Source organism: Hippocampus bargibanti, linkage group LG08 (assembly GCF_051943395.1).
Source record: "Hippocampus bargibanti isolate YZ-2025 linkage group LG08, ASM5194339v1, whole genome shotgun sequence".
NCBI lineage: Eukaryota > Metazoa > Chordata > Actinopteri > Syngnathiformes > Syngnathidae > Hippocampus > Hippocampus bargibanti.
The window spans coordinates 5,841,003-5,860,557 of record NC_142741.1 but is presented as its reverse complement, the minus strand read 5'-3'; the positions used below and the strand labels follow the sequence as shown (position 1 = coordinate 5,860,557).

Genomic DNA, 19,555 nt, shown 5'->3' with positions numbered 1-19,555 from the left:
GCGTTCATTAATCAGCTACAAATCCAAAATGGTCATGAGGTCCATTCCCGAGTTGCTGGATGATTCCTCGAGTCATATCTCCATCGCCGTTCCCAGACAACTTAAGGACGCTTCGCCTTTGCCTTCCTCATCCTCTGATTCAGATGAAGACATTGATGAACTTCCTTTTATTCCAATGCCGCTCAGCATGGAATTCTCTGGTTCAAAGGTGTCACTGAATGACATCCAGACTAGTGAGAGGGACTCTGTAAAGCAGAATGGAATATGTAAACAATTTACATCTGCTCTTCAAGAGACAGCGGAAGACGATGCTGTTGAAATGAGCAAAGCAAAGCTGGAATTGACGGGTAAAAGTTTGAAACACGAAAGAACAATGAAAGATGATGACATGGGTTCCCCAGATGAAGAATTCCTCGCTGGTCTTCCAGAGAAAGTCCGAAAGAAAAAACCTCTCCAAAAGGGATCTAGCATGGAGTCTGACAAACCTGAGACCGTGAGACGAAAAGGGGAGCTGAGACGTGGTGGATCAGCCGACAGTGCTTTGCTACTTCGGATCACGCCAGAAGAAGTATTCCCAGAAGGAAATCAAGAGGGTGGAAGAAAGGTTCTCAAGAAAGCCGCCTCGATGGAACTACCAAAGCGGAGCACCAGTCCGGGAACTGGAACGATGAGCCAAGAAGATTACGCTCTGAAGCTAGACTTGATGAGGCAACGATTGCTCCATGGAGGATCCTTGGACAAAAAGATGAGTGGACTGCGAGGGCCTCTATTAGAAACATTGGGTATGAGTGATGACCAAGATGCAATCTCCACAGTTCGCCATTCCCGCACCACCCGACTGACACCCTCTTCGCTGACGAGAGCGGCGTCGAGCGACTCACCCATTGATGAACTTTCCAAACCCAAAGTCCTGAGCAAAAGTGCATCCTTCAGTCAAGGAGATTCTGAACCGATAGCCTCACACAGGTCAGGAGGCCCCCTTGAAATTCCTTTGGCGCAGGTGGAAGAACGACGACTCAAGGAAGCGATATCCATGTCAGCTCTCACCGAGCAAACCAAACTAGACTCCTGCCCAACGACTCCTCGAGGGCCTTCACCAAAACTGCCAACACCAGATATTGACCAATGGGACAGTCCCATTAAAACGCAAAGCCAGGAACCATCAAAGGAGACTGAGACAACGTCTCATGAAACTACCAGTAGAAAGAAAGAAGAGGTAGCGACAGACCCTAATTTTGGCAAAGAGTCAAGCAGAATCGGATTCACTGAGAAGAACCTTGGTCCTTTTGACCAAGGTTCCAAGAATTTGAGCATATCACAGGAAGTACTGAATGAATCAGAGGTTGTGGACCCTGTTATTCCTTCAACAGCTGTCCCAGTCTCTGAAATTGAGGGTAATTTGGAGAACGAATTAGGGGAAAAAGAAAAAAAAGAAAGACAAAAGACAGTGAAAGAAGATATGGAAGGAAAGGAAGCTGTGAATGAAGAAAATGCATCTGAAGAAATGTTACCCGCGCAAGAAATAACACGTAGTAAATCATCCGAGATGATCACTTCAAACTCAGTTCCCACAAGACAGGTTCCGTCCCCCCCTTCACAAGTTCTTCCTGATGGAAGAACTTCAGCATATGCTAGTATTATGCAGACAATCATGGTCCCTTCCCTCCAAACTTTCAATGGCACACAAGTCGGGTCGTCAACCGCCGTTGATGCCCACGATTCGGCGTCAGCCCTTGAACCATCTGATGATTTTGTAACTGAGTCATCACCTTCAATGCCGTGCGGCGTCTCAACTACCGAGCATCCGGCCGTGTACTCTCGAGTGGCCTCACCCGAAAGCGTAGCAAAAGAGCCCAGTCCGTCAAAGACGACCGCTAATTCCTCTCCTCCATTTGTAGGAGTGGATCTAGAAGACATTTCCTCTCAAGAGGTCTTTGAGGCCCGCTTCAAAAAACGCGACTCTTCCCTGACAAGAACATTGAAATTTTTATCCAGATCAAAGAATGAGGGTAAATCACCTACAACGTTTTCAGATCCACCAGAGTCAGGTGAGGTCGTATACAGGCCCGGTCCAATGGGTGCCCCACTGGAATTGGCACAGAGAACCCTTGAGAAATCTAAATCGGTTCAGGATCTTCGTGAAGCTCAAAAGGACCAAGGTTTCATGAGAAGGCTTTCCCTGCGGTTGAAAAGAAGTCCTTCAACGGAAAGCAAAGAGGAAGTGACCAAAGAAGAAGATTCTGGTTCATTAAGACGTAGGTTGTCTTGGAAACTCGGAAGAAGAGGATCACAAGATCAAAAAGAAGTCGAGATGATGCGCATGGATGGTGGAGCTGATATCATTGTTCGAAAAGGAGAGAAGGAGCCTAAAAAGTGCAATGAATCTCCAGTCTTGGCGGTGCGGAGAAAGATCGAATCAACAGTGGCCGGCATCTCAACCAGAATTCGCAGCTACTCTGAAGAAAGAAAAGTGGCGGAAGAGAAGGAGCCAAAGAAGACACCACTTTTGTCCATGCTTCGCCGGGCAACATCAGAAAACTGTGGATTGAAATTCACCAATGTTCCTCAGAACCAGCTGGCATCTCAGGCCAGTAATGGAGCCTCATCCGAGTCACTGGACTCAATGTCCAGCTCAAAGTCCGACACGTCAAAAGGTACTATGCAATGTCATCTTCATTATGAAGTAAAGGGGGTTCTCGGTTGATTATAGTCCTGAATTTTGACACCGTCATGTTGTGACCGAGAACTCCCTGTATTAAGTATTAGTCGTAGGCAGTAACATAAACTTTATGATTCTTGGAAATTTCTCAAAGGCGAGCGAAGATCTCGTTGGGATCGATGGGGTCTTTCCCGAGGAAGACGATCCAAGGCCGGATCTCAACCGGATCTACCCACGGCCATCTCCAGGGAGACAAGTTCCCAGCCATCGCGCCAGTACTCCAGACTAGTATCTGGTAGGTCCAGAACGGCAATACACTTTACTTTTACCACACCTACGTTCTGTTCCATTACAGACTTGATGTTTTCATTCCATGTCTCGCAGATTTTCCTCCGGTGTTCCATATTAAGCTAAGGGATCATATCCTACTTGAAGGGGATCCAGTGACACTCAGCTGCCTTCCTGCAGGAAGTCCTCAGCCTCAAATCACCTGGATGAAAGGTGGGTTCCAACTATGAATGCTCTATTGTTTCTCGATGGGCTGCCATAGAAACCAAATGATCTGTCTGCAATGACTTTGATGTGTGTCTTTTCTCTTCAGATAAGAAACCCTTAACCATTGACGCTAGGATGAACATGATAGCCTGCCCTGATGGCAGGCAGCTTCTGATGATCATGCAGACCACCAAAAAGGATGCAGGAGTCTACGAATGTGTCGCGACAAGCCCCCTAGCATCTGCTTCCAGTTCTTGCACAATTTCCCTGGCCCGTAAGAATATTTGTGTGCGCATAGTTTGGTTCAGGTTTAGAGGGGAGTTGCTTTGACATTGTTTAATGTGAAAAGGTCTGCCCAATTGCCCCGGAACACCAGAGATCCCTCAGAAGTACAACAACACCGCTTTGGTGCTATGGAGACCATCCGACACGACGGCACCGTGCACATATTCTCTGGAGAGGAAAACTGAAGGTCAGTTGAAAAAGGATTCTAGGGAGTTTGTCTCAGCTTCTGTTTCTCAACGGCTGTTACACAAGTCCGAAAGAACATATGGTAAACTACATCGCAGTGTAAAATTTATCAAATGTATCTTTCTTTTGTCTCCCAGGAGAGAGCACCTGGTTGATTGTGGCCACAGGGGTAGCCGACTGTTACTACAATGTGGTTGATTTACCGACAGGAGGTTCTTTCAGATTTAGGGTTGCTTGTGTCAACAAGGCCGGTCAAGGCCCATACAGCAACCTCTCGGACGTTGTGCGACTGGGGCCGCCAGGTACATCCAGAAAAAAAGTGCTTGTATTGTTGCACACAGTTAGGCCAGTTTTTGACATCTCTCCTACTTCTTAGAAACAGTTAAATCCAGTTCGCCAGTGGTTGTCAAGACCAGCTCGATGCCAGGTCCATCAACTCCTATGTTGATGTTGTCATCCATGAAAGTCCCACCGATGAAACTGGCTCAGAGTAAAGCCCCAATGCAGACACCCACCCCGACGCAGACGGCCACCGTGTCCCAGACACCCACCACCCTTACCCCTCCAAATCGTCCTACACGGTCGATAAAATCCCCATCCCCAAAAACCATCCGGCCGACGCCGCAAGTTGAAGTAAAGCGGATACCGCCGGTGAGTACGGCCCCTTCTGGACAAGCACCGGGTCAGACCGACACGACGGTGCAAACTGCGGCAAGCAAAGCAAAGTCCTTGCTCAACATCAGTTTAGGCAAACCTCAAGCCAAGCCGACATCTCCACCTGTGGTCCCACCCAAACCTCAGAACCCCATAAATGTGATTATTAACACCAAGAGTCCCTCTCCTTTACCCCCACTCACCTCTGTCATCGGGAAGCCCATCTCCTCGGTGCCGATGTACGCACCGTCCGCCAGTCCTCGTGTTACTCCATCGTCTCAATCCTCCATCACACCAACAGTCACCACGTCCTCCGTCTCTGCCGTTCAAATCTCCACACCGGCGGTAGTGACACAGAGGTTGACGCCGGCGTTGCAGGGTGGGGACGCCCCATCAGGGCGGATCACTCCGTCAGGACGGGCAACACCTTCTGGAAGACGTACGCCTCTCGGCAAAACTGGAGAGGGATATCTGCGCCAGGGTGTTCCTCAGAAACCTTATACCTTCATGGATGAGAGAGCCAGGTACAAACAAGTTCTATCCATCTATTCTCCCACAACAAAGATTGGTGGTCATACTTTGTGACGCAGGGGTCGCTTCGGCGTGATTCGAGAGTGTCGGGAAAACGCCACGGGGAACCTGTTCATGGCTAAGATCGTCCCGTATGAAGGCGACACCAAGCAGGCGGTGCTGCAGGAGTACGACATCCTTAAGTCGCTTCATCACGTCCGCATCATGGGGCTGCACGAGGCTTATGTCACGCCTCGCTACCTGGTGCTTATCTCGGAGTACTGCAGCGGGAAAGAGATGCTCCGAAGCCTCGTGGACAGGTGACAACTGAAGAACTGTGCTCAACTCCGAGACAGACTAGTCATGATTATTAGGACTGGCCCGAAAATGGGGTCTGCGTATGCTACTGGTAGCTTTAATTACCTCTAATAACTGTCATGTGTTGCCTCCTTAGGTTCCGTTACTCAGAGGATGACGTGGTGAGCTATGTCGTACAGATCCTCCAGGGCTTGGAATACCTCCACACCAGACGGATTCTCCACCTGGACATCAAACCCGAGAACATCATGGTCACGCATATGAACGTCATCAAGATCATTGACTTTGGCAGCGCCCAGAACTTCAACCCCCTTTTCCTCAAGCAGTTTAGCCCACCCATTGGAACGCTAGAGTGCATGTGTAAGTCTAGCGTCCGGCGGATTCTTCATCCGAATAAACCTGAACTACTGATTCGTTTTCAGATCAATTACAGTCGCTGCAAATTCCGATTTTATTCATTTAAGGTTACTAGAAAAACACTTCCAACGTGTAATAAAAAAACATGTCTTTACTGTGAATTATGAAGTCTATTCCCCCCCACCCCCTCTGTCATCCCCCTACACCGTTTGCAGCGCCAGAGATGTTGAAAGGGGACGTGGTGGGCCCCCCAGCTGACATCTGGAGCGTGGGTGTGATCACTTTCATAATGTAAGTGTTGTATTCACGCAGCTTCCAGCCATCACAGTCTTTGAATATTGTCGACCTGCCTTTGTCTTCCCCAAAATCTGCTTAAAAACTGAAATGAGGTCCTTCAGCGATGTTCCTTTCGCTAGGCTTTTCGGAATCCGAACCATTATCGTTGGCCAGTTATGTAAGATGTGCAAAGGATTTTTCTCCGTTGGCGTAGGCTGCACCAGTACAGTGATACCTCAGCTTACGAACTTAACTGGTTCCAAGAAAGTGTGTGTAATTTGAAAAGTCTGTCTTCCAAATATTTATTTCCCATAAGAAACCATTAAAATGAGAATAATCCGTTCCCAGGTCCCCATAAAACTGAATTTTCTACTAAATAAGCCTTAAAATTACACAAAATATAGCTTATTTTATATATAAAAAATGTGCTATTGTATTGATGAGAAGGTTTCTTCAGCCGTCATCTGTACAAAAGTGAAGGTTTCGGACGTTTCGCCTCCTATCCAAGAGGCTTCGTCAGCGAACTAAAGTCTGACTGGTCGTATCGGCCCCATTTATATATCCCTAATGTCCAGACCTGGTGGCGCCGGACACAGCTATGATAGGTCCCTACTCTCAGGTTGGGGGGGGGCGCGGGACCCCCCCCCTGTGGCCCCACTGATTGTTCCTACATTCCTGACTAACGATTGGCCTATTGCACCCACTCCCCCCGGTATCACCTCATCAGCATAACGACCCTCATCAGCATTGCGAAAGTTGCCTAACCTGTTTTGCCTGAGCAGGCTATTGTATGAACGATCCAAATTGAACCTCACACCACCAGACCGGTTTAATGAAGGATTTTGTTGTTTTATAAGTGTAATGGGGCCGATACGACCAGTCAGACTTTAGTTCGCTGACGAAGCCTCTTGGATAGGAGGCGAAACGTCCGAAACCTTCACTTTTGTACAGATGACGGCTGAAGAAACCTTCTCATCGATGGACCACTCCTGTATGACTGAGAGCTTACACAGACGTGCTATTGTATTGTAATTCAAGAAATAATCTGTACTGTATAATAAAGTAATTTTATTGACCTTTGTGATGGTCGTTGATGATATCCGAGTGAAGTTGCCGTGCTTTCTCGGCGATAATACCCTCACACACTGTCCCCTGCGTGCTGCTTTTTGTTAATCCAAATCAACAGAAGTTTTTCAACCTTTTCTATTGCCTGAGACCGTTGCTTAGACAACACAGAAACACCCTTAGCCACATGTAGCAATGGTCGACTTAGCGTACTGGTACTGGGACGCCAATTAACACAAACGTACACCTCGTTCGTGTTTCTCGATGATCTCCTTATTTCACTCCACTGTCATTTTGTTTTATGTCCTCTTCGGCTGAAGACTAGCCTGTGGTGGGGTCTTTTTCGGTCACATAATAGCAAAAGTACTCCACTTGATAACAAGCCACGTCTGCACTCAAAGAAAGTGGGTGTTGAAAACTTGTCCGCCAGCCACCATGGCGCTGTTCGACCGTGTGGTTTGGTGTTCTTCGGCCAAAAACTAGACCGCCAGCCATTGTGCTGATCCGTGTGTTTCCCGAAAACTAGTTTGTATGCCAAGATTATATTGTCGCAAATTTAATGTTTGTAAGGCGAAAAGTTCGTTAGCTAAAGCGTTTGTAGGCCGAGGTATCACTGTATTGCAATAACATGCAACAACAATAAACAAAGATGTGAAAAGTATAGCTTTCCATAATGCGTGGAAAGACTGTGATTCCTGAGAACTTGATGGTTTATGGCAGGGGTGTCAAAGTCATTTTTTGCCGCGGGCCACATTGTAGTTATGGTTTCCTCTCAAGGGCCGTTATGAATTTGGGGAACCCATTAGAATGTTTAAATCCCTTCAAATATTACATATAGAGCACACAGCAAATTAATGAATAACTTGTTTTCAAATCTGAAGTCAAGAATAATGACTTTTATTGTGGTTGACATCCAAAAATATGAAATTTTGGCTCAGATTTTAGCAATCATCATGGATTTTAACAAGTTTGATTTGCTTTCGCGGGCCGAAAGGAATGATGTGGCGGGCCGGATTTGGCCCGCGGGCCTTGACTTTGACACCTGTGGTTTATGGGCAATAAATAAAGATAAATAAAGACTGCATCTGCCACTTGAAGTCTGATGGAATCGTTCAAATCCATGAGGTTCTTTGACATTGCGAAATCCGTTACCATTTGTGACTGGCGGCGTTCTTCTCGATCATTCAGGTTGAGTGGCAGGTCGCCTTTCATGGAAAATGATCCCGAGCAGACCGAGTTGAAGATCCACGCTGCAAAGTTTGATCTCTCCAAACTCTACCAAAATGTCTCCCAAAGCGCCTCGCTCTTCCTCAAAAAGATCCTCTGTAGCTATCCTTGGTAAGTTGACATTTTTTGAATTCTCTGAGTCATGAAAAGACCATGAAGCGGTGCTAAACTATGTACTATTTTGTAAGTAGCAAAACCTTGAAATCGCATCCCTAATGGTCCGCAAGTTAATGTAAGTTGGTGAGTATTAGGGTCATGTGATCAAACTTTCTGGTCCTAGTCTGGAGTGGAGCACCAGAGTTTTTCATTAACCACAAGCTTTTAACACCAGACATGGGACGTGCAGAAGCAAGAAGATATAATAGGACGTTCCTTGGAGTGTCATTGTCTGGAGATGACGCCCCAACTCAATCTATGAATCTACCATTTTCAGTAATTTAAAGGAAAACGGACACAAGTTGCGTCCATAATTTGTAGAATCACTTCAAATGACTTCTACTGAGCGCATTTTACAAAGATTCCACCGCATATAGCTATATATTACGTTTTAAAACTTGCGCTAAATATTCATGAAGTCTTGTTTTCGAGATGATGACGATGCCGGACTGACGTCACGTCTGGAACACCCGTCACTTTTTTCATCTGACAACACCGTATTGCTTGCGAAATTAGAAGGAAAACTACATAAATAACACGATGGTGAATCGTTGTGTGGCAGCCAATCGCACTAACGCGCATAAAGAAGGTGTAAGTTTACACAAATTCCCAACGGACAAACCAGCCATTTCCAACGGACCAGAGCAGTATAACACCAGTGAGTGCGCGAATCCCCGCTTGGATAACCGCTGTCATCCACTCAGCCTGACAATGGGTAGAAAGATGTTTTCAGTGGTGAAAGAGAGGAACTGTCATAATAGTGGGGCAAACCTATCAGACAAACATTCAGCAGCTGGAACGAGGAGCTAACCGCAATTAGCGATGGATAACCGCTGTCATTCATACGTAAGTTCGTAACTCTTCATGTTGAAAGTTTAAACATTTTACATGCAAAACCATGAAACAATCTGCATTGATGTTGACATGTTGAAGATTACTATTTGTTATTCATGTCCTTATATGCCACATATCACAGAAGTCGATGCTATATTGCTTATTCACGGAGCTTCATATATGCTTCATATGTTTGTGTCCTTTACCAGTTTCGTCGCTTTGCTTACATGGCTCGAATTGATACGGAAGGACTTCTTGAATCGATGGCAAACACTTATGCTTTCGCCTTCAGAACTATTTGAATCATATTCATAACTGGATGAGTAACAAGAAAGGGTCTTTTTTTCCGAATCTGAACTCTCTGAAGCCATTGTTTTGATTCTGGAGCAAGGCAGTTCGTGAAGGAGTATCCTGACGAGACGTCACCAACTGGGAGCGGGACTTTCCCAATCTCTCCAGTTTTGAGCTCATTAGTGGCAGTTTTGGGCAACTTTAAGTCATTTTTATTGGTGTTTTGCGTTTGACTAAAAATATCAGCCTGCGTGTTTTGGGTATTTTCGAGGCTATAAAACGTAAAATGTCAGTTAGGAAACAAAAAAGGGTGTCAGTTGTCCTTTAAAGTTTACTTTTGGCCATTTTTTCCTTCCCGTCAATATCTAGCTTGACGCGCTTACGACAAACGGGTCCGGGTGGAAATCCGTGGTTGAATTTTGCCCCATTTGGCTTCCTCAACAGGGCTCGTTCCTCCATCAAGGACTGCTTCAGTCATCCTTGGCTTCAAGACGCCTACCTGATGCGTCTTCGTCGGCAGACTCTTACCTTTACAACCACTCGCCTCAAAGAATATTTGAGCGAGCAGCAGCACAGACGAGAGGCGGTGGCCACCCAGCATAAGGTTCTCCTTCGGTCCTACAAGAACTCTCCGCAAAGCCCTACCCCCGGTCTGCCCGTTTCCCCGGTCCCTCACTAAACTTATTCACACAAGACGTCGACGACGCCAGAGGAAGAGCAGGAGGGACAGCCAAAGCGTCGGATGTTGCTAACGTCAAGCCTTTAAAACCGGAGTTGTGGAACTCCATTGGCGAAGTACTGACTGAATTCTCCCTTTATTAAAAGCCTCCCGTTTGTGCTACCTACCAAGACTGATTTGAGGTTCCGGCACAGTTTTAAGGACTCGGTCTTTTTTTAGCAAAAGATGCATTGGTGGGCGTGCCACAAGGGTTACTTTGATCAATACTTGGACCTTCAACGGGAAAGCAAGGAAAGAGTAGTTGAATCTCAGGAGATGCTTTTATTTTGAAATGATCAAAAATAGGGGACAACAATTTTCTCTGGGAAAAATGCCTCGTGGATCGTGTACCATAAGTGAAGGTTAAAAAATGGGGGGCGGTCCAGCGATTAGCGCATCAACCTCACGGTGGAGGAGGTCGTAGGTTCGATGTTTATCTCCCTGTGTGAATTATGCCTTTGTCACCATGAGCCTGGACGGCTTTTCTCCGGGTACTCTGGTTCCCTCACACTTTCCAAAACACCCACGTCAGGCTGTTGGAGGGCACTTCCTATCTTTACTTACGCCTTTGCTATGTCAGGATTGAAGTATGTACTCTCAAACCAGACTGCAGGGTTTTCTGAAATACAGTGATACCTCAGATTACGAATTTAATTGGTTCCCAGAAAGTGTAAGGTGAAAAGTCCGTCTTCCAAATATTTATTTCCCATAAGAAACCATTAAAATGAGAATAATCCGTTCCCAGGTCCCCATAAAACTGAATTTTCTACTAAATAAGCCTTAAAACTCCACAAAATATACCTTATTTTATGTATAATAAATGTGCTATTGTATTGTAATTTAAGAAATAATCTGTACGGTATAATAAAGTCATTTTATTGACATTTGTGATGGTCGTTGATGTAGTTGCCTCTTGATGATATCTGAGTGAAGTTGCCATTCTTTCTCGGCGATAATACCCTCACTCACACGGTATACCCTCACTCACACGGTCGCCTGCTATCTGAAGTTTTTCAACCTTTTCTATTGCCTGAGACCGTTGCTTAGACCACACAGAAACACCCGTAGCCACACGTAGCAATGGTCAACCTAGCATACTGGTACTGGGACGCTAAGTGACACAAACGCACACCTTGTTCTTGTTTTTCGATGATCTCCTTCTTCGGCTTAACACTAGACTGTTGTAGGGTCTTTTTTTCGGTCCCAAAAAAGCGAAAGTTCTACACTCGATAGATAACAAACCCCATCTGCATTGTGTGCACTCAAAGAAAGTGGGCGTGGAAAACTAGTCCGCCAGCCACCGTTCGACCATGTGGTTTGGCGTTCTTCCGCCGAAAACTAGTCCGCCAGCCACCGTGGCGCTGTGTGGTTTGGTACGTCTGCCGAAAACTAGTTTATATGCCAAGATTTTATTCTCGTGAATTTAATGTTCGTAAAGTGAAAAGTTTGTAAGCTGAGGTACCACTGTATGTACTGTAAAACCAGCAATGCTGTATTTGGTGAAAAGTGCATTGCGGTGCGTCGTGATGAATGTTAGGTTCCGAGAACAACAACAAAAATAATATATATTTCCACGAATGAAATGTTTGCTCCGATGACTATCCTGAGTGTGACGGTGACTTCACTGCATGCATATTCCACGTTTGTTTATTTATTGAATGACTGTTTTGTTTCAGCCTCCGTTTTTGATTCTTTGTGACTTGTTTTGGCATGAAAAATGGCATGATACGTGGCTATGCAATAAATTAAAAAAAATGGTGACAAATACGATGACAACGTGAAAAGTGACCGTGGGATGGGTCCCCCCCCCCCCCCCCCCCGCCGCCTCCCATTGGATCAGACAACCGGGAAACTAAACCAGGTTTCTTAAAAACATACTTTAGTCCACTATCCCATAGATCTGTGTAGGATCTCAGTCATACAGGAGTGGTCCATCGAGGAAAAGGGTTCTTCAGCCGTCATCTGTACTTCTTTGAAGGCGTCGGACACTTCGCTCCTCATCCGAAGAGCTTTGTGAACGAACTAAAGTTGTGCTGGTCACTCTGACCCAATCTATATCACCCTAATGAGGTGATATTAGAGCTCATGAGGCAATCGAGTCAGAGATAGTACATTAGACGTAATCAGACAGAACGAATGAGGTAATCCGACTAGCTTCAGGGAGTAGTCCACTGCTCCCCCCCAACCTTAGAGCAGGGACCTATCTGAGCTTAGGTCTGGGACCGCCACCTCTGCCCAGGTGGACCGAGAAACAAGTTCATAAAGTAATTCAAAGCGCACTAGAAGCCCCACAAGTCACCACTGATTGTATTTTCCCCGATGGACACAGCACTTCATGTCACTATGTTACGGTACGGCAAAGCTAATAACATAAAAGGGAGACCAGACACAAGTTGGTTCTAGGAAAATGAAGAATATATTCTTAGTAGTCAGTAGTCAATCCAATGAACCACACGGACAAAGGTCTGGTCTTGGCAGGCAGATGATAGAGTGATTGAGCCTGGAGCAACCCCTTATGTAGGCTGCCCAGGATCTAGGTGTGTCTCATCAGCAATTAGCAAGATCCATGTGGCCTCCAAAGGGGTGCAGGGGAGTACAAAAATTACTGAACTACACTCACCCCATATCACTGACCTCTAGAGGAAGGAGGAGCACATATCACACTTAGATAGATTTTTGTAACTCTCACTGATAAGGTCAGATAGAAGGTCGGATATTCACCGTGCAGAGCGCCCAAGGACCAGTGGAGGAGGAACTTGGGTAATTGTGACCTTGCAATTAGGTCACCAGTTGGGGGTCGGCCAACATACTGTTCGGAAACTGCTGGGATTGACTCCCGGCACGCCCGTGGTTTCAATCAGCAGCGCATACGAAGGCTCACCAGAAGGTGACGCTGCGACGCATTTTACAAGCTTCAAATCTCTGGTGCAGAACATGGTTGCCATCGAGAGGGGGGCCTGCGGTCAGGAATGGAAGTCATGTCTTGAGTTTCACATGACGAGCCATTCAGCTCAGTAAGCAACATCACCTCCCGCCGCCCCAGAAAATGCAAGTCGTATTTTTTATTTTTATTTTTTAGCTCACGTGTTGTAAAAAGGTCTCCATATTGCCCCTGCTGGTTTACTACTCGGGACAGTTTTGCACTCTTGATATGTCACGCAACATCCCCACCTCATTGGAATTGGCTTTGCGAGTCCGAACACGTTGGTGCTAACAACTATCTCGATCGCTGGCTGGCTCGCTTGCTGGCTGGCTCGATTGCTGGCTAGCTCGATCGCCAGCGAGCTCCCTTTCCATTCACCTAGCTGAATATCTCTAATATATATATCTATGCTTATCAATCGAGCTAGCTTCAAGTCAAGTCAGGAAACTGGCTATCTATCTAGCTAGCTAGCTATTTGAGTCAGGAAACATATTAGCTATCTATCTATCTATTATCTAGCTAGCTAGCTAGCTTTCTATCCTTTTGAGTTATTCCGTGTTGAGTGAACGCTGGCGCATGTGGCTGCCTCTACTCACCCACAGAAAAACTTATTCTGTGACTGTAAAGTGACATTGAGAGTTTTGAAAGGCACTTAGAAATGAAATCTATTGTTATTATTATTATTAACATGTTGAGGGCATGACAAGGTCGTTTGAATAATGAATTTATAATAATGGGAGGTGGTTTTGGTTGTTTACTTGGACTCTAAGGTGGATTGATGGGGAGAGCATCTGGGTTGACCAGAGTCCAGTTTGGCCGAGGTGACCAGGTCCATTCTTCGTGCGTTGAAGGGGGTGCGAACCAGGTTTTCAGACTGTAACAGCGTATCGGGTATCAACATGGCAGAAAATCAGCATGGCGGGAGGGATTGCGGGGAAGAGGTGGGGTCTCTTTCTTGCTACCTAGGCGTAGAATTCAAAACAGCTCAGCGCTAATGCATGCCTTAGCAGGAAGCCTTCCTTCCAGCAGAGGAGCCGCTTTCAAGTCAGCAGGCCAAAAAAAACATACCGATGTAGCGCGAGGTCGTTGCTGCTAGTCTGAAACGCTGTCGTCTCATTATCGCCACGACGGCCTCTTGTATCGGCACCAAGATCCCAGTCCGTAGCGCATGAGGTGCCCGGTGAGCAATTCTGCCGCTGGGAGAGATTTATCGCGTGACACTCGGGTTCACGGTGCGTTTTCCTCACCATTGCCCTTTGATGGAAAGGCATTTTAGAGGTAATTTGTCTTCGTCCGGGTGACCCCGACGTGACGTGCGACCCTACATCAGCATATGTGACCTGGAAAGGACGGAATTGCTTTATGTAGCGCAAGGGTGTCAGATTCAGTTTTTGCTGTTAGCCACATTGTAGTTACGGTTTCCTCTCGGGGGGGCCGTTATGAATTTGGGGAGGCCATGAGAATGTTTTATCCCCAGAACGCACAACAAATCAATGTTAACATTGCCCTACTTGATCAATCCAAATGAAAACGTAACCGAGTGGTTCCTTCAATCTCAGCGAGTCCCCTTCCTACCTCCGGTGGGTCGTCTGTGGGGAGTGCTGAGAGAGCGTACGCCTCATCGTTTACCACCCGGCGGCTTCCACGGGCTATTTTGAACACCTTAATGTATGAAACCTTAGAAGAGCGAATGCACTGCGCGACCATATTTTTTTTTTGCGACGACGAGCTTCACCTGCCCAATTTCTTCATAAGTGTTTGCACACAAACGTTTCGACTTGGGACCGAGAAATGGCCGGAGCGGAACACCCAAGTGATAATGAACACCGTTTCATGACTTTGTTTACTTTCAGTATCGCCTCAGCCGTCTATGGAATTGGGCGCCTCGGCGGAATTGGGCTAGAAATCAGGTCATGCTTTTTTTTAAGTAGGTCAAGGATGAAAAGGTTTCTACAGCCGTCATCTGTACTTCTTTGAAGGTGTCGGACGTTTCGCTTCTCATCCAAGAGGCTTCATCAGTGAACAAATTTCTATAAAAAAACACACACACATATATATATATATATATATACAGTAAAGTCTCGTTATATCGATATCGGATATATCGATAGTCCCGGTTATATCGATACTATTTCTATGCACGCACGGAGAAAATTACATGCAAACAGGGTCGGATATATCGATAGTCACGGTTATATTGATATTTTTTCGGACTCCCTTGAATATCGATATAACGAGACTTTACTGTATATAGGGCCAGAGCTACCAGCAAAATTTTAGTTAGCTGATGAAGCCTCTTGGAGAAGCGAAACGTCTGACTCCTTCAAAGACGACTGAAAGCTTCCACAGACCAACTAGGTAAATCTGCAAGCGCCTTGAAATATACAAAGAGGAGGAACAGCTGCCAATTTAATGTGTAGGTGATAAATATGACAAATAAATAAATTTATATAGACTGTACAAATCCCCCCAATGCCATTGGTTGTAACCTTCAGATTTATGTATTACTTTGGCCTAATATGTGAGCCGATATTTCCAAAGTTATTTATCACTTCTTTCCAAGTCCCCAAAATAAATGACTTGGTCTCCGCGAGAGGTGGGGGGTGGAGTCGGGCACTCGGTTTTTGGGTTGTGACAAGCTGTCAAGTCAACACGCGAGCTGCTCCTGTTTCCCGGGGGAGCGTTGGTCTCACCCCACGTCATCTACGTAAATATTCCCTACTCATGGAGGTGACGGTTCACCGGCAAGCCAGTTGGACTTTGGACTCCGAATCATCCCGAGTTCGAGTCAGACCCGATGTGTTGTGCGTTGCATTGAATCTGAAGTGGAAAAAGAAAAGGCCTTGAAATGTATTTGGAAGAAACTGAGCAGAGGGATGCCGCCAAACTAGGGCCACGACTGACTGAACAATGCCAGGTTGCCGGCTTAATAGAAGGACAGACAAGTGCGGCATTCGATGGCAACGTCCTCGCAAGACTTTCCACACCGCTGCTCGACGGTGCGCAAATCAGCCCTTCCAGACTTCGCAAGGACAATTCTGAAGTTTTTACAGATTGCACTGGAGACTCTGAGAGATCTGATAGGTATTCGGGAACCGGCAACGTTCTGCAATGCATTACAAGCCACAAGAAGACTGTGAGGTCAAGCTACCCGTTAGAAAGATGGTACGTGAGACTTTCTGGAACCTCTGAGCCCTGCGTTTGTCATTGCCCGGTGGATGATTCGGAGTGTGATGCAAAGCTCAGTGAGTACGCCGGCATCCAAAATCATCGGAAGGTCTCAGCAGACAATGGTGAGTTGGGCTACTTGTCAGATGACAGCCAGGAAAGGTTTAGTGACGATGTGCTGTGGACCGTTTCCGAAGACATGAACCGCTGCCACCCAAGTGCCCTTCCGAGAGTTCACTTTCATAAGGGTCAGGGCCACGTTGTGGCTGCATGTGAGAACGTAAATGAACCAAGTCTGACATCAAAGCAGAACACTTCAGATATGATCTCCGTGGGATTCCTCATGGAAGGTGACCTCTCCTCAGATGGCTCTTCTTCTGAGAGTAAGGCGTTCAAGACTTGCGCAGAGGACTTTGAAAACAGCTTGAATTTCTCTGAATCCGAATCTGAAAAAGGAGTGTCAAAAGACTTGAGTGACGACCAGACTCAATGGGAATCATGCGAGGATGATGAAGAAGCACGTAACCTCTCCGATGAGGAAACAAAAACATCTGATTTTGTCCTCGAAGATTATTTTGATTTATTTGACAAGACCGACTATCATAGACCAACCTTTACACGGTCACAACGCTACATCTCTTGTTTTGATGGAGGAGACATCCTGGATTGCCTGTATGGTGAACAACTTAAGCAACCTCAAACTGCGCGTCGGCTCACAGAAGTAAACCCAGAAAAGAATGCCTATTCGTGGGCCAGACCAGAAGACAGCAAAACTCTACATGAACTGGACGATGTTTGTGAGAAGAGCAATGTGAAGGAGGACAAAACCTGTCATGCCGCAGAACCATTAAATGAAAATCCCCAAATTAAAAGCCTTCCTACATCATCAAAACAATTGCAGCACGGCCTTGTTTTGAATGAGAAGATGATCAGTGCGCAGAATGAAGGCCACCAGGTTCCGTCTCAGAACAAGTTGCAGTCTCGACAGGAAAGCCAAGTCGGCGACGTGAACGGACACTCCTTTGCAAGAGAAGATTCCAAGGCCTTAAACGAAGACTCTGCTTCGATTGAAATCCCAAGAGAAGTCCAAGCAGATATTATTCACAGTGTCGTCTCTGAGTCTGACAAGACTGAAGAAGGGGACACCTCAGGACAGACCGGGACGACCGAGGACTTGGACGATGAGGACCGCGATGGTGATCCTGATTGCCGCTGCAACTACTGCATACCGCCAAGTACACAGGTACGTTGTCTCTGCAGATTGTTGATGGCCCAGATTTAACGTTAGCATTTCACAGACTGAACTCTATCTATAGTATTTATACATTTATTTATAGTATTTTAAAACAAAACAATTATTGTGGTTCAACAAATTGCTGCACATGGAGCAAGTATCATATATACAATAGCAAAATTGAAGCAAAAAGGCAAGATACTAATAAGTTCTTCTAGAGCTCACGTTGTCTGACCTTTCAACAACCAGACAACTGTGCAGCATGACTCCTTGACTGAGATCACAGGCCAGAGACTTGGGAGACCGGGGCCATCTCTTTCAGTTTGCCCCAGAGAACGCTTTGCTCGACCAACTGGTAGCAGCTGATCAATTTGTTTTTAGACGAGTGATGATGATAACGATGACAAGTTGGGATAAAGAAACGGTGCTATGTTTGATCTGTTGACACGACAGCCGCTGGAGCAGCTTCGAAAAGCCGTCATTAAAACAACACTCATTCCTGCCGCGGTGAAGTGAATCAAAATCAGTTGGTGCTTGTTGGCACTCAGGGACGTTTTGGCAAAGGACTTGAGATTGTCCACGGTCTTTTGTTCTTCCCAGGTGCCAACAAAGGCGCTGCTTCCTCAACTGGAATCTCATGACACTGGGAAGATCTGTGTGGTTATCGACTTGGACGAAACCTTAGTGCACAGTTCGTTCACGGTGAGTTATTCGATTCGTTCGACAACCTGGAGATTTTTCCCCGGTATGATTGGGCAGGATGTCGGGATCGATTCCATGGCGGAGCAGTTAGTCAATGCAATGAAACGCATGGCTCCTTCTTGAAAGGACTACCACAATTTGGTGATAGCGTACCTGGAGGGACATTCTGATTCTAGACTTTATAACAATAGTTTGTCGGCACCATTTCAGATGAAATTGGATTCAACCCAAAATGGCTTTCTCAAATCTTAATGACCAATTTTGTTGAACTTCAAACCTGGGTTATCCAGAATTTTTCTGGTCCTGGCATGACAGACGGTCTTATGGGTGGTCCAACAGACTAATTACGCTTTACTCACGAGTTGTTCCTTTGCTTGCTTTTATTCAGTCTCAATGCCCCTCCCCCCGATTTTTGATCTGGACATTTTTTTTTCTGTGGACAGCCTGTCAACCACGCTGATTTCATCACTCCGGTGGACATTGACGGAACGGTTTACCAGGTAAGTTCCTCAAACACAGTACGACATACCCGCTTGGACTATATTAAAATACAACCAAAAAATGCCTGACCCCCCCATCCAAACCCAACCACAACCCCGACACGGACGAGAGAAGACGGGGACCAGAACGGTCTCGATACGCATAACGTCAAGTCTGCTTGCACGCATGTGTCTGCTTGCACGGTTGTCCGAGCTTTCTCAAAACCCGGTGTTGTTTCTGCAGAGCTGTAAACAGCACATACGTCACATTTGTCCTTTTCTGTCTTTTTGTTGTTGTTGTTGTCGCCATATGTCCCATCAGGTTTATGTCTCCAAGCGACCCCATGTGGATGAATTCCTCAGGCGCATGGGGGAGATGTTTGAATGTGTCTTATTCACGGCCAGCCTCTCCAAGGTCTGTCTTGTTCCAAGGTTGATCTGTGTCACAGTTTCCGCGGAAGCTAAATTTGCTTGATTTTTCCTTCGACAGTATGCAGATCCCGTGTCAGACATCCTGGACAAATGGGGCGCTTTCCGAAGTCGTCTCTTCAGGGAGGCCTGCGTCTTCCACAAAGGCAATTATGTCAAAGACTTGAGTCATTTAGGAAGGGACCTCAACAAAGTCATCATCATCGATAACTCGCCGGCCTCCTACACCTTTCACCCGGACAACGCTGTAAGCTTTTCCGTCCATATTGGCCCAAGACGCCTTCTAAACATTGCCGTCTTTTAGGTTCCTGTGGCATCCTGGTTCGACGACATGTCGGATAGCGAGCTCCTCGACCTGATTCCATTTTTCGAAAGGCTAAGCAACGTGGACGATATCCACGACGTCCTGAAGGAGCAGAGGACCCTTGGATAAGCGCCAGCGTCGAGATCTGCATTGCGGTGGGTTTGGATTTCTCATGGACCGTTTACAGTGTTTGTGGTTCTAAACCAGGACGCAAAAGCACTCTGTTTGCGTTCGGGCCAAGTGGGGCAGTGATCCTCCAGATCCTGTAGGTGGCAGGTGTTTTTT

The 19,555-nt window shown here is 46.3% G+C and overlaps 2 protein-coding genes across 6 annotated transcripts in view; both read left to right on the top strand.

Annotated features, from left to right (window-relative positions):
- The window catches only part of spegb (striated muscle enriched protein kinase b), a 39,505-nt gene extending 27,707 nt beyond the window's left edge, over nucleotides 1–11,798 (top strand). For 4 of the 5 annotated variants that reach the window (XM_089002296.1, XM_089002295.1, XM_089002298.1 and 1 more), the window contains 12 exons: nucleotides 2–2,654; nucleotides 2,814–2,954; nucleotides 3,044–3,160; nucleotides 3,261–3,428; nucleotides 3,504–3,626; nucleotides 3,763–3,927; nucleotides 4,002–4,803; nucleotides 4,870–5,109; nucleotides 5,244–5,467; nucleotides 5,680–5,755; nucleotides 7,994–8,143; nucleotides 9,758–11,798. In XM_089002296.1, the coding sequence (XP_088858422.1) occupies nucleotides 2–2,654; nucleotides 2,814–2,954; nucleotides 3,044–3,160; nucleotides 3,261–3,428; nucleotides 3,504–3,626; nucleotides 3,763–3,927; nucleotides 4,002–4,803; nucleotides 4,870–5,109; nucleotides 5,244–5,467; nucleotides 5,680–5,755; nucleotides 7,994–8,143; nucleotides 9,758–9,992 (5,094 nt within the window). In that variant the 3' untranslated portion in view covers nucleotides 9,993–11,798. The remainder of the gene's footprint in view (nucleotide 1; nucleotides 2,655–2,813; nucleotides 2,955–3,043; nucleotides 3,161–3,260; nucleotides 3,429–3,503; nucleotides 3,627–3,762; nucleotides 3,928–4,001; nucleotides 4,804–4,869; nucleotides 5,110–5,243; nucleotides 5,468–5,679; nucleotides 5,756–7,993; nucleotides 8,144–9,757) is intronic. The other variant, XM_089002297.1, reaches the window with a different exon arrangement.
- Nucleotides 11,799–15,091: 3,293 nt separating this feature from the next.
- LOC148894427 (uncharacterized) lies at nucleotides 15,092–19,505 on the top strand. Its single transcript, XM_089002316.1, has 6 exons — nucleotides 15,092–17,365; nucleotides 17,957–18,058; nucleotides 18,502–18,558; nucleotides 18,860–18,952; nucleotides 19,028–19,213; nucleotides 19,271–19,505. The coding sequence occupies exons 1-6, from the start codon at nucleotides 15,803–15,805 to the stop codon at nucleotides 19,397–19,399; spliced, it is 2,130 nt and encodes a 709-aa protein (XP_088858442.1). The 5' UTR covers nucleotides 15,092–15,802; the 3' UTR covers nucleotides 19,400–19,505.
- Nucleotides 19,506–19,555: the final 50 nt, after the last annotated feature.

Coding starts and splice junctions, on each gene's coding strand:
- LOC148894427 (XM_089002316.1), top strand. CDS start 15,803: ATGTATTTGGAAGAAACTGAGCAGAGGGATGCCGCCAAACTAGGGCCA. Junction 17,366..17,956: donor GCATACCGCCAAGTACACAG/GTACGTTGTCTC, acceptor TGTTCTTCCCAG/GTGCCAACAAAGGCGCTGCT. Junction 19,214..19,270: donor CCTTTCACCCGGACAACGCT/GTAAGCTTTTCC, acceptor GCCGTCTTTTAG/GTTCCTGTGGCATCCTGGTT.